The sequence below is a fragment of the Mus pahari genome, chromosome 11 (assembly GCF_900095145.1).
Source record: "Mus pahari chromosome 11, PAHARI_EIJ_v1.1, whole genome shotgun sequence".
Classification (NCBI taxonomy): Eukaryota; Metazoa; Chordata; class Mammalia; order Rodentia; family Muridae; genus Mus; species Mus pahari.
Window position 1 is genome coordinate 58,386,338 of NC_034600.1, and position 14,636 is coordinate 58,400,973.

The 14,636-nt window shown below is 46.1% G+C and overlaps 1 protein-coding gene and 1 long non-coding RNA gene across 7 annotated transcripts in view; one reads left to right on the forward strand and one right to left on the reverse strand.

The window, feature by feature from the left end:
* The window catches only part of Npr3 (natriuretic peptide receptor 3), a 66,753-nt gene extending 56,116 nt beyond the window's left edge, over nt 1-10,637 (reverse strand). Inside the window, exons 1-2 of one of the 6 annotated variants that reach the window (XM_029544036.1) lie at nt 10,387-10,635; nt 8,184-8,480 (exon numbers count right to left, since the gene is read on the reverse strand). In XM_029544036.1, coding sequence (XP_029399896.1) covers nt 8,184-8,403 — 220 coding nt within the window. In that variant the 5' untranslated portion in view covers nt 8,404-8,480; nt 10,387-10,635. Of the gene's footprint in view, nt 1-7,063; nt 7,208-8,183; nt 8,982-9,927; nt 10,071-10,386 lie in introns of those variants that run through there. The other 5 variants (XM_029544037.1, XM_029544039.1, XM_021208413.2 and 2 more) reach the window with 5 other exon arrangements.
* Nucleotides 9,827-10,704, forward strand: LOC110328935. The gene is made up of 2 exons (XR_002380895.1): nt 9,827-10,311; nt 10,426-10,704. It is a non-coding gene; the product is annotated as an uncharacterized LOC110328935 (long non-coding RNA).
* The last annotated feature ends 3,932 nt before the right edge of the window (nt 10,705-14,636 follow it).

Here is a 14,636-nt window from a genome sequence, read left to right on the forward strand (position 1 = left end):
TCCTCCTCCCCCCTCCTCCTCCTCCCTCTCCCCCTCCTCCTCCTCCTCCTTCTTCTTCTTTATACATTCCTGCTTTGCCTCTTTACTTCTCCCCCTATTTCTACCATGGCTTCTGACAAAATTTCCTTGAAGGGTTGCTACCCATTTGTGACTGAGAAAGGGTATTAGACAGTGCCATTTGTCTACCTGTTTAGACTTTCATTCTTCCCAATCTTGTCCATTTGTGTCAAGTATATGGTTTGGTCAAAACAAAAACAAAGATATAAATAAAACCTCATTCCCAAGGTCAGGTTCCAGACATTGTCTCTCTCAAGTAATCCAAATCCATAACATATCATCATCTAGTTTTAGTTCAAGTAGAAGAAATACCACACCATATCACTTATTACCACCAACAGAGCCATCAGAATAAAGAGCCCTGGTTTTTTTACAGTGTACCTCAACTTTTCAGGGTTGTCTCACTCATGCCTAGTTAAACTGTGGGTACTTTTAGCAAACTTTCCTTTATGTAATTTATCGAAAGGCTTGAAATATTTTTTGCTGAGTGAATTTTCTGTTCCTATTCATATTGCATCATCTTATACAGTAACCGAATTACATCATTAACAAGCACAAGTGACATAAGAGGAGCAGGTAGAACTTAGGAAGTGCGCGGAAATGTGCAGAAGTGTGTCACATGAGGAAAGCTCACTAGCTCCCCAGACCTCCCAGCAGTAGATGAGACTAACAGAGAAACGGGGTCTGCCAATCCTCCTGCACAAGTGGGAGTCAATGCAGACTGCTTTTGTTGGATCAATCTGTGTTTCCATATATAAATATCAACTGTTTTTAGACAGCTCCTCTCTGTGTAACCCTGTTTTGTCCTAGAACTTACTCTGTAGAACAGGCTACAAATGTCTGCAAATCACAGAAATCCACCTGCCTTTGCCTTGCATGTGCCACCATGCCTGGTCTTAACACATAACTATTTATCTGAGATCAAAACATTACACTTCAGAAATAAAGGATAATACGGATGCTACGTGCTTCTTAGTAACCTTTTTAACTTGTCCCACTTTAACTTGTGACATTAGGTGTCATCTTTTCCCATCTGGGTACCACACTGTCACCCATAAATGCCTTCTCATTATTGCAGCATGTTCTTCTAATCAAAGGGGTTGGGCACACAGGAATGACTCTAAATGTTAATTAAGAGAGCTAATCACATTCCAAGTGGTGTCTAGACACACATATTATGGTAAATCTCCTTTCCCTGCCCTTGGACTTCCATTAAGAAAGCTTCCAGTTGGTTAGCATCCCTCTTCTCTCAAGGAGCTCCCATTTGTCCCAGCAAGAGGAAAGTAACAAATTATCTAGAAGAGCAGGAGAGGCATGATAGGTTCTTTCTTCAGAGCAGGGTGAGCCTCTTGCTGCATGCTGAAAGTGTGATCACACAAATTAAAAATGTAACATAGGAGCTGGGGGATTGGCTCAGTGCTTAAGAGCCCTTCTTGTTATTGCAAAGGACCCAGGTTCAATTCCCAGCACCCACATGGAGGCTCATCACCTCCTCTGGCACCAGAGAACCAGGCATACATGTGATACACAGACATACATTCAGGTAAAAAAAATCATACACATAAAATAATAAAAATAAATCTAGAAAGAAAATTAATGCAATAGTAATTTTGGAGAGCAGACAAAGGGCATTTTTCTTAAAGAGGTCAAAAAGTAGGAGACAAGAAACATAAAGAATCAGCCAGATGGTCTGACATCACATTTAAAATATACACTAAATATTAAGGAAATAAAATCGTCAAAGAAATAATTTAAGAAACTTTCTTAGAGTTAAAAGACATGAGTTTCTGATAACCCCACAGACCCAAAGAAATTAAACAAGAAGAAAGGCCCAAGTGAGGATGCTTGAATACCACTTAGAAGGGAGAACAAAACAGTCACGGGTTGCAGATGGAGGAAGGAACCTGGGTGGAAGTGGGGAGGGGGAAGGGAAAAGGGGGACAGGATCAGGTATGGGGAGAGACAGGAGAGAAGACCAAAGGGCCAGGAAGATGAGTGGAAATCTGCAGCTGCTGGGGGTCAGGGGGTGAAGAGGGAATCTCTAGAAAGTCCCAGAGACCCAGGAAGGGGGAGGCTCTCAGGACTCAGTGTGGGTGACCTTAGCTGAAATGTACAACAGTAGGGATTTGGAACCTGAAGAGACCACCTCTAGTGGTCATACAGGACCCCCAGGGGAGAGATGACACCAACTCACCTACAAAATGTTCGACCCACAATTGCTCCTATCTAAAAAGAAATGCAGGGGCAAAAATGGAGCAGAGACTGAAGGAATGGCTGACCAGTGACTGGCCCAACTTGGGATCTATCCCATGAGTGACTCTATTACTGATGCTATGTTGTGCTTGCAGACAGGGGCCTAGCATGGCTGTCCTCTGAGAGGCTCCACCAGCAGCTGACTGAGGCAGATGCAGGTACTCACAGCCAACCATTGGACTGAAGTCCAGGACCCTATGGAAGAGTTAGGGGAAGGATTGAAGGAACTGAAGGGGATGGCAGTCCCACAGGAAGAACTACAGTATCAACTAACCTGAATCTCTGGGAGCTCTCAGAGAGTGAGACACCAACCAAAGAGCATACATGGGCTGGTCTGAGGTCCCAGACACATATGTAGCAGAGGGCTGCCTTGTCTGGCCTCACTGGGAGAGGATGTACCTAACCCTGAAGAGACATGACGCCCTAGTGTTGGGGGCCATCCTCTCAGAAGTGAAGGGGAAACAATTCTGCAAGGGGAACCGGGGTACAGGGGCAGCATTTGGGATGGAAATAAACAATAGATAAATATATAAATAAAAACGTAAATAAATGACGTGAATTTCTGAGAAAAGGGTCACATCAAGGCACAAGGTGATACACTGACAGCAATGTGCACTGTGATGAAGTGTTGGACTACTGAGAGCAAAAAGAAGATTCCAAAAAGTTTTTGTCAGTGTGGGTTGGTGATAATAAGCTCTAAGTCTAGAATAAATCAATTCAAACTAACAGCAACTTGAGAATCTAGAAGCCGATGGATTGATGCCATCAAACTGTGAGGAGGAAAAACTCATAGCATGGAGTGCTGGGCAGGACTGTACAATTACGTATAAGGGTAAGATGAAGTTTTCAGTCATGAAACGTTTCAAAAACGTATCGCTCGCTCCTGGAGGACGTGGTCCACCAACAAAGAAAGGAGAGCGCACAGGCAATGGGTTCAAAACGTCCGCTGATGGACGTCTTGGGAAACACTGAACAAAGAGCTCAGGATGGTGATAGAATAGAAGGCCAAGAAAATGACTAAGCTCAAACAGCTCTGGAGCCTGGAATACATGTGATTTTAGCAGTCACTCCACAGCAGACTAAACAAACAAAAAGGACGTGTGTGTGTGTGTGTGTGTGTGTGTGTGTGTGTGTGTGTGTGTGTATGAATGGATATATATGTATATATGTGTGTATATATATATATATACATATATATATATATATATATATACACACATATATATGAATGAATATATATCCTCAATTAGATTCACTGTGAACAGCATTTAGAAGGTAGCATGAATATCAACACTGAGCTCAGCAAAAATGTTGACATGATCGTACTGGGAGAATGAACAGAACACACTTGCGTGTGTAGATAGCAGATAGTAGATGAGAACTCAACCATTCTCCACAAGCATTCCAAGAGATAAAACCTCAAACTGGAAAAAAATAAAAAGTCAAAAGTAGCTTTTCAATTTAGAGTCCTAAAGGAAAATTGCTGTGGAGCAAGAGTCAGAAGCCACGCTCTGGTAAGTCCAACGCAAGAAGTGGGGGACAAGAAGCATTTTTCTAGGGTTTGGTGGGATTTGGTGGGGGTGGGGATGAGTTAACCCTACATAGATGTATACCTAACTTGTATAAAAATAAAAACGTAATTTCTTTCAAAAGCAGATTTCTCTGTTCCTACACTGCAAAGCAAAAATATCATCTACAAAATACAGACCACGCCCTTATTTCTGCTATTCAAAAGCTCTATCCACTCCAAAGACCCTTGTAATTTCTACACTGTGGCCTGTAGCACTTCTCTTTCCCAGTACTGCATGCTAGGGAGGTTCATGAGGGCTCTTTGCTTTAAAATTCTGCTGACTAATTATTTGGTCATTTAGACCAGAGTATTAAAAGTAAGTTGTTCTTGTGTTCATTAAGTATTTCTATCTCTTTGGTCACTCTCCAGGCCCAAATACATAACATAGCAATAATTAAAAGAATACAACTAGTTTTTATTCAAAGCAATTTGTGTAGTTACTTCTACTTTTGCATCTTAGAAAACACATAAACACAACAACATGACCTTTCTCTGACTAAAAAAAACAGTATTTCTGTCTTTTTATAGCAAATGTATCATTTCCTGTGATGTGTCAAAATCAGTAGCCAACTATATAAATAAGTCCAGTACTAAATACAAAGTATTTGTCTGTTGCTTGTTTGTTTATACTTTAGGACAGGGCACATTCTATAGCCCAGGTTGGCCTTGAACTCACAAGCCTTTCATCTCAGCTTCCCCGATGCTGGGATTCCAAGCATGGGCCACCATGCCCATCTAAGATCATATGTATGCATGTATGCATATATGCACTATATATGCATGTATGTATGCCACTGATGTCTACTTCCTAAAGTATTTGTAGAGCCCCTTTAGTACATGAGATAGACCAATCCTGAATGTAGAAGGTTAGCATAGCTTAGCTACCTGCCTAAGGAGTCATCTTCTCTAGTTTTCTATGGAATTTCTGGGGAAAAAAATAATATTTCCCTTACAACTCAAAGGGTTTATGTGGAATTAAACACAGATACTTTTTTTTTGCTGGATAGAACCATTTTTTCTTTTTTTTATTAGATATTTTCTTTATTTACATTTCAAATGCTATCCCAAAAGTTCCCTATACCCTCCCCCCCCNCCCCTGCTCCCCTACCCACCCACTCCCACTTCTTGGCCCTGGCCTTCCCCTGTGCTGGGTCATATAAAGTTTGTAAGACCAAGGGGCCTCTCTTCCCAATGATGGCCAATTAGGCCATCTACACAGAAACTTTTTTAAAAGACTTGAATATTCAAAATTCACTTTACCGTATTCTCCACCCACCCCACATATATAAAAATTGGTCAGCATCTGTAATGACCAGGATGCACAGCCAAGCCACCCCTTGTGAAATCTCATCTACTGCTCCCTGGTTCTCAAGGCTGCCTGATGCTGGCTGGCTCTTAGGAAACTCTCTATTGCCCTCATGCCGGGGAGTTGAAATTTGACTCTGTGTTATCATCTTAGCTGCTAATACAAGTGCATGCTGTGAGATCAATGTTATTTTATTAAATCACACATACTCAGGTGTGTCTTTTGATTATATTAGACTTTTTAAGTTTTTCAATTGACTTAGCTGACAAGCCCCCTAGGAGATAAGAATAATTTGGGGGAGGACTTGGGGAAGTGTTTGTTTAGTTTTTCTTTCTAAAGGGCATTATGTAGCCAAAAGAAAAGTTAATCACATTATTGAGAAGGTCACAGGTCACACTTTACCAGGGAAGATATTCAGATATCCATAATTTGATTTTACAGTTGAAATGTTCTTTCCAAAACATTTGTGTGTGGGGGGGACTCTCTAAAGCACGCCCTGGCTCATAAAGATAGCAGATGCTCTGTGGCAGAAATGCTTTCAGATACATTCTTATTGGAGGAATCAGATGTAAAATCCCCACATCAGAACAGCAGTTGGAAGAGGCCTGATTCTCATCTAGCTCCTTGTTCCAAGTTCAGTGCCTTGCAAGGCAGAGCGGCTGAATCCAGAGGTGTGGTCTTCTCTGCCTAAAGTTCTTCCCGGGACATGGCTTCCCCGACTAGGTGAAGGGTGATTATTGTCGAATATAGCACAACACCCGCACACATTTACTGCATGGGTCTGGCGCTGTTTCAGAGAATTCTGGTCAACCCTTCCAGCATCCCCCAAGATGTGGCTGTACAGGAAACCCACTTTACCTGAACAAGATGGGGTACAGTTTAACAGCCCCGGATCCTGACAGCTAGCAAGTGACTGAACCACAAACTCCACTGAAACCATACACTACTTAACAACACCTTGAGCAGCCACGGTGAGGTGGAAATTCAGGTCTACAGGAAGCAACCTGAGAGCTCACAACTTGCTCTACAAAGAGTAAGAAATTGAAAGGAGGGCAGCCTGGAAATTTTCATTTATATTTCAGAAAATTATATTGCTGCTGACACATATTTTAGAGAAAGAATCATAAGATCGTAATAATTTCACCTATAAAATACACACAGCAGACTAGCAAGCTTGCATTGCTAAACTGAATGAGAAATAAGCGCTAGGAGATCTAAAATAAGCTTGACCATTTAAAAATAAAGAACACAGGTTGGAGTCCTTTTAAACTGAAACACACCAGCCCCCACCCCCACCCCCACCCCAACCCCTGAGCCCACTCTCACATTGTGCCCCCCCCCCCCAATCACGGTTCTAAGAGCACTGTGCGGCTTAAGGGCCCAACAGCGAAACAGACAGATCAGCCAGGCCTCTCATCCTAGGCCACTGTACCAAGGTCACCGCTTTTCTGAGTTCAGCAAAGCAATGACAGGATTTGCAAAGCTCGGATCTAGCCAGGCGTGAGGACACGCCCCCATTCCCAGCCTGCTCTGGGAAGTCTCCGGCTTTTAGTTAAGGCTCTGGAAGCCTTACTAACTGAAGAAGTAACAGTACCCAGGACCGCGAGAGGGTGCAGTAGCCCGAGGACTGGGAGTGGGGAAAAAAGCAGATGTGGGTTTCTCGCCCAACAGGGGCAAATCTGCCACCATAGGACAGAACTTTCCTTTTACATAACCAACGCCCTGCCTGCGCACCTAACAGTGACTGCGCAGACAGCCTGGAGTGCTTAGGTCGAAACTTGTCCTGTCCGCACTGTCTACAACACCTTGAAGTTAGAGTAGAGAGAGGGGAGGGGCAGTTGTGGCCCCACTCTTGAAGCTTTCTCTGCCCACCTCACCTGTTCTGAGCCCGCAAGCTTAGTGTTCCGCTGTCCCGCAGCCAGGCCCAGGTCCCCAGCATTCGTGCGATCAACGCTGGGCAAGCCAGACGCCTGGCTTGGCTCGGCTCCTCCTAGGTCTCACCAGGATAGCACCCCCGGACATCGGAAGCTTTGCGGTGTTGGGGGAATAGGGGGGAGGGTAATTCCGCGGACATTCTGGGCGCCTGCGCACCAAGGGGAAACAAAGGCGGGATTTCTCCAAGCCCCAACCGGGACGTCCGGACTCATGCCCTATGCTGGGATTCGGCCCCTTCCTCTATCTACACGACAGAAACCTGGGCAGCAGCGGAGAATTCCCACGCTCCCCGTAGCCATGATCCCAATCCCCATACTGAGTTCTCTGTCTAGTTTGGCTACTGTTCCAAACCCTCAGCGACTTGCGGAGAAAGGACCGGGCAGGGGACCCGTGGGAAGGAAGCTCGGCACACGATCCTCCGGCGCGCGCTCCGCCCAAGCCCAGCTCTGCGCGCGCTTTCAGAGGCTGCGAAGCCCAACGCGCCCGGGGGGGAAAGTGAGAGTCGCCTGAATTCAGACACAGCGACGCACTTCTGGTGCTTGTACCGAAGCTTGTTTATAAGACACTAGAAGGGCATAGAAGGAATTTAAAAGGAAGGCTTTTAAAAGAGACCTGGGGTTGGTGGAAAGAGCAGCCAGGGGAGCCAGGAGACCCCCAGCTAGTCAAGAAGCTGCGCGCGACTGCTGGGAAGTCCCCAGACCAGGGGGCGCGCGACTGCAATGGACAGAGTAGGGAATTCCTGGAACGCACGGGACCCCAGAGCTGTCGAAGAGGGGAAACCTTCGGTGTTTAGCCACACCTGTCATACCTGGGACGGTGCTAGCAATCGGCTCAGATGTCCCCTCGACTGGCCAGATCCACCTCCCCGGGACTGTGTAGGCACACCCCTTCCACCACGATGGGCTATCCTCCACCCGCCCCTGGGTCAGGCAGCTCATACTTTGACAAGCCCCCGCGGGACCTCCACGGGTCCTCGGGTTACGGGGAAGGGTGGGGTTTGGGGGAGAGCCACTGAGAACCCTTGGGTCGGAGCCAAGGACCCCTGGTCCCACTCCTGCTCACCTCGCTCGCTGCCTTGGATGTAGCGCACTATGTCGTCCAGGTCCAAGTCTTTGGTCTCGTCGAAACTGTAGGCAGACGTATGCAAACCCTCCTCCTGAAAAACCTCGTGGACCCCCTCGAGGGTGAAATAGCAGTTCCTCTCGAGTTTGTCGTCGCTGTAGACCAGGGCTGCGCGGCTCCAGTGGTGGTGGCGGAACAGAGCGAGCATCATCTCTCCCATCTTGGCGTAGGCAGGCGCCACGCGCGTGAGGTGCGAGTATTCCGTGTCCTTCTGCTGGAAACCGGCGGCCAGCGCTCCTGCGGACAGCATCGGCAGGTCCCAGTGAGACGCCAGCCGGGCCACCGGCGCCGCCGCGTACTCGCACACGGGCCCCAAGATGAGATCCGGCTTGGCGCCACGCGCAGCCGCCACGCGGTCCACCAGACTGAAGAGCGCGCGGTTGCCGCAGTCCGAGTCTTCGTAGGCTACCTGGAAGCGAGTGCCCGGCGGCAGCAGCTTCCTCCCGGTGCCATTGCCCTCCACGCTACGCAGCGCGTACTCGATGGCCGGCCTCACCCGGGCCAGCGAGAACAAGTACGAATCGTCCCGGGGCAATAGAACAAGCACCTCGATCTTTTGAGCCGCCAGTGCCTCTCTCGCCCGGCGCCTGCTGCCTGGCCCGGTGTCCCCGGCGCCACTGCTCCTGCCGCCAGCCAGCAGCGCCCGGGCCAGCAGCACGCACGCCGAGAAAGTGAACAGCAGCAGGGACCGCATCGTGTTGCCAGCAAGCGCTCGCCCTGGCCGCTGGCTCGCCCTCTGCCCCCAACCCACCCTGCCCCTTTCCTCCCCGCTCTTTTCTTTCCTCTGTCCCTGCGCCCTCTTGGGCGCTCCAAGAAAACAGAATACCCCCTTCAGTAACGCGCCAAAAGATAGAGAGGAAGATTCCTCTGCAATGTCCCTAGGTTTAAAAAAGAAAAAGGCAAAGAAAGAAAGAAAAAAGAAAAAAAGTTCACAGAATGTAAACCTGTGCGTCTGTAATATACATATAGACTTATTATCAATATATATATATATATATATTCTCCCTCCCTTTGCACATAGGCTATTTGGCTTAGAGGAGGCTTCTTATTTGGGCGTTGCTAAGGTTGCGTTTGAAGGCCTGATTTGTTTAAAAAAAAAAAAAAAAGTTAAACTTGTCCAAGTGCTTGTAATTGACGGTGCACCTCCTTCGCGTTTGATCCCATTGATTCGCGCGGCTTTCTGGATCCATAGCCGGTGTTTAAATAGCGTGGCAGCGGCGCAGCGCTTTACCACACATGGCGCGCCGAGGCCGGGCTTGTCTCTGCAACGGGTGGGGTGGGTGGGGGTGGGGAGGGGTGGGGGCTGGGCTGGGGGAGCCTCTCATTAGCATTCTTACATCAGGGCTCCTCCCCGCACCCCTGGCCTACTCGCGGTTGCCGGGTCCCTAAGCCCCACTCGTTGCTGGTTCTCAGCTTTGGCCCAAAGCCGCAGCCGCCCACGTCTACACCCGCGGGAGACCTCGCGGCGCAGCGTTACTCTAAGGTCCCCGCCTCTCCCTGGCTCCGCTCTCTCCAACCCCAGGATTTAAAAAAAAAAAAAATGTATATATGTTTGAAAGGAAATAAATGAGCGCGCGCACATACACAAAACACACACTCATACACATACACACACGCTGCAAAAACGAAGGGGAGATGTTTCTCCAAATTGGTGGCTTCCTTGCAAAACTCCATAGACTCTCACCTCTTTTCTTGATCTGACCACATTCTGTCTGGATGCGCCCAGTCCTGTCCCGCACCTGACTTTTCTAGACCCTGGAGCAAGGTCAGGGAACAAGGAACAAGGTCCCGCTGCAGGAAAATTCATTTGCAGAGCTGGTATGCCCATCTGGCCTGCGCCGTGTCCACACCGCTCCTTCCCCCGCCCCCCCCCCCGGCGTGGGTGCCCTCCTCCCTCTGGGCTGCTGGGACACGCTAGAATCACAGTGGGCGCAGCGTCACCGTGTCCCAGTGCGCAGCCCCTCCGCAGGGTCACTGAGACCAGAAAAACGAAACTTGTTGCTTCCGATGTGGGATAAATGATTCCGCTCCGGGAACTGTCGCGGAGCTTGAAAAGTATCACCCTAAGGTACTATTTGCTAAACAAGGCAACTAAAAGGAACTCCCCCGGCCCCCAAATCTCCCCCAGAGAACCCCTAAGTACCTAAAAAGCAGTCTGCCAACCCCAGCGCTTCTGTTCCAGGATGCCCGATATTCTGGGATGCCCAGAAAGGTCCTGCCCGGGAGACCCCGTCTTTCCACTGGTCACAGCTACCACAGCGATGCAGACGGAGTGGAAAGGATTGTGGAGAAGTCTCAGACCAGAGGCACGTCTCTGGACCGAGCAGCTGCGCAGGTCCAGAAGGCCCTGCACCCTCTTTTCGTGGTCACGCAGCAAAGACATTTACGGCGAGAACAGGCTGTATTGCACAAGGTAGTTCTGACACCAAAGTCCTGCAAATTAAAGTTAATTTAAAATGTTTCTAAAGGTTCTTTCATTTCACTGGGCGTCAGTGTGTGCTCCAGTTCTATTAGCCTTAAACTTACGCCCTCTTTCGGCAGGAACTTGAACGCGATTCTTCACCCGCTGCCCTAGGCTTTTTTTTTTTTTTTTAAATAGTTACGAGCCCCCCAAAAATGTCCTTGCTCTCATTTGTGACTATGAAGTGATAAATCGAGGTGTTCGAGGACATGGCAAATCCAGGCATCAGTCCTCCTCGTGACTAACAGCCCTCTCTCTGTCAGTTACCCTCTCTAGCAGTGAAAACCGCAATTGAGGGTAACTTCATACCGGTGCGGGTTAGATTTCAGTTGGACAGTGATCCCTAAGCCTTCGCTGTAAGTAGGGGCTTCTAAATCCTAGGTGAGCTTTTGCTTATTTAATTAGAACTGCTAACCAATACTGAGAGAGGTGGATATATAAATTTTAATTCTGCAGAGTTATCCACGCACGTTGGAAACTGACATTTAGCACTTTGCAGCAATTAAATCCTTCCTGAACACTTGGGAGAGCAAACATTTGTTTATAGAGTCATAGTTATTTAAGAAAAAAAAAAAGACAACAGCTAAATCCTGGATTCTGAGGGTCTTAGTGGATTTCAACTGGTTGCCAGGAGACGTGAAGGACGGAGACGGTTTCCTATTACTACCCGGTATGCCCTGTGTCTGGGGAACACCAGCCAACAGCGGTATGATTCTGCAGCGTACGGTGTGGGCTCACTGGAAGAGTCTGGGATTTCAGGGGCATCTGGTATGGAGTGCCTCTCGCATCTCTGGCGCTGCCCAGCCTCGCCCTTGGGTCAACAGCAGGGCAGTACGCTTAGTTATGGTTAGCGCCCTGGCCTCCCTGTGGCCTTTGGGTAGAAGCACTCAGCTTCCAGCCTGTTGCTAAAGAGCACAGACAACAGGAAACTGTGGATCAGTTCAGAAACAGAGGGGAGGGGAACACAAAGTTGCTGTCCGCGTGCATGTTCAACACATCCTTGCAGATGCCAACTGAAGAGAAGCTGAGATTTCAAAAGAAAGGTCTTCCAGTGGCAACAAGTGCAAGATTATTAACAGTAATACACATCTATTATGGTCTTGGGAGGTTTTTGTTTACTTATTGTGGGAGTTAGGGGGGTCTGTTTACTCTCCATCAGAGTTCTCTGGGCAACCAGCTAAAACTACCCTGTGTAACTATTCACATAGTTCTGCCATCTTAGTCCAGAAAAAAAAAATGAATGTGGCCCAAAGAATGTACAAGTTACATTTATTATTTTTTTTAAGATTTATTTACTAAGTTATTTATTATAAGTTCACTGTAGCTGACTTCAGACACACCAGAAGAGGGTGTCAGATGTCATTATGGATGGTTGTGAGCCACCATGTGGTTGCTGGGATTTGAACTCAGAGCCTTTGGAAGAGCAGTCAGTGCCCTTCCCCGCTAAGCCATCTCACCAGCCCCTATAAGTTGCATTTAAACAGCTCTTTGTCTCCTGAGGATATTTACTGTTGAAAAAGGTCACCTACAATACTATGTAAAACAGGGCTGGCAACCAAACTGATTGCCACTGTCAATCATATTCTGTGTATCACACTTATGACTGGGCCTGATGGCACAAACTACTCCGGAGAATATCAAACGCTGCCTGGGCTGCAGAATAACCCAAGGCCAGCCTAGGTGATTTAATTTTACAAGGTCTCATCACCAATAAAAGGTAAAAAAGCTGGAGATGGGAGTTACTTGCCTAAGATAAATTCAATGTAATGTACCTCTCTCTCTCTCTCTCTCTCTCTCTCTCTCTCTCTCTCTCTCTCACACACACACACACACACACACACACATACACACACACATATACACACACAAACACTCACACACATACTATCTTATGATATCTTAGCAATATGTTTTCAGGCTTTCCAGAACAGTAAAACTGAACACCACTTGATAAATATAACTTTTATAACATTTTTTATCATAAATGGTAGCAAAACAAGAGAAAAAAGGGATAAATAGAAACAGTCTTGCATTCAGGTTTTAAATACTGTTCCTTTCAACTCCAAAAAAGAAAACAAAAAAACAACAACAAAAAAAAACAAACAAAGCAACGAACCACTGAAATTGGGGAAGGGCCATGTTTTTCACATTCAGAATTCAGTTATCAACTTCAATTGTCAAAGAAAACAAAGGAATAAAATTAGCTAGCTGAAAGCCTAAACATATTAATGTTAAATGTGATATTACAGAAACTCATAGAAGTTTTAAAGGATTTAGAAATGTTTTCATCAATATCCAAAAACTATTTTGTTTCTAGTTCTGACAAGTGAGTCTTGTGTCCAGGTGTTTTGTTGGCTACAGCCCTACAGTATGGAGAAGCTATGGTGTCATTTCAAAGAATGATTCTTTGAAATTTACTTAAATGTCTGGGGCATTTTCTCCACAATCCCTCTGTCTCAGAACCCTGGACTGAACCTCATGAAGTGAGGGTCCTTGCAGATTTCCCAAGATCCTTCCATCTTGTCCAGCCAATCCTGAGGTCACACTAAAGACTACCACAGTGAAGCCTTAATGTACAAGAAAATCCCTTCTGCAAGTCAGAATTGTTGAAAACACACTTCCCCCTAGAGGCAGAAAAGATGAAAGGCCCTGACACACATCCCAAAATCCTTTCTGAAGTTCAGTGAGTACTGACACTCCCATTTCTAAACACACAGTTAATGTTTTAGAGAACACTACTGAAGAAATGAAAGAAAGATCAGTGGACACCAAAATATTAGATTAGAATTTGCCTCTAGGTTTCCACTCTCCTTGGGAGGACTCTATTAATTGGCCCCACTTCTTCTATTATACAAATCTGTGATTTTTTTTAACCAATATTACAAATAATAGTAAGTATGTATTTTTATTAAAATGTGTGACTCAATTTAATTAGACGCTATAGTTACATGTAGCCTTCAAGGGCTTCTCTTGAAAGCACAGAGCTTTCTGTCTGTTACAATAGTGTTTTCAATTCTCTGAAGATGTGCTGAGGCATGTGACAGTGGAAAGATTTCTAAAGAGCCATATTGCCCATCTAAGACTTGGTCTGAGTACAGGCATAAGAAATGCAAATAATATAGTGTTGTTCGTTTATAAACAACATGTCTAATGGAGTAAAAACAAGTCTATGGGCCAGGGAGATGGCTCAGCGTACATATAAAGGTATCTGCAACCAAGCTTGGTGGCCTGAGTTCAATCCCTTCAGATGCATCTGGCGGAAGGAGAGAATGGACTCGAATAAGTCTCCCCATGATCTCCACACATATTACACACGCACATACACACACACACACTCCATAAATTTTAAAAAGTTGAAAACTATCTGTGCTTTAAATTCACATATACCAATACTGACTATATACTGACTATATTTGTTGTTGGTTTTTTCCTCCTCTTTTTCTTCCAGCTGTATCCTTTCTTTGGAAAAGAATCTGAGAAAGTGCATAAATATATACAATGGAATTTTAGGCACATGAATAACTTCCTCTATTAGGTTTTTGCTGTCTGAGGATCAGCTTCTCCTTCAGCCTTTAGACTTGGCCCTAGCCCTCAGGGACATTCGCTCTTCCGTCCGAGTACCACCGCACTCACACTATGCTGTATGGCTTCTTACCTTTCTGTTTTAATTTGGGTGTAAGTTAGGATCCAGTCCCCAGAGTAGTTAGCATGCACTTAGAAATTTCACAAGCAGACCTGTAAGCTGTCATCCAATAGATTAAACCTTGGTTTTGTTTGTTTGTTTGTTTGTTTGTTTTGTTCATTTGTTTCTTGAGACAGTGTCTTATGTAGCCCAGGCTAGGCTTGAATTCCCAGTTCTCCTGCTTCTGCTTACCAAGATCTGTGATCTTATATGTGACCACTACAGATAGCAATTTTCTAGCTCTTAAATC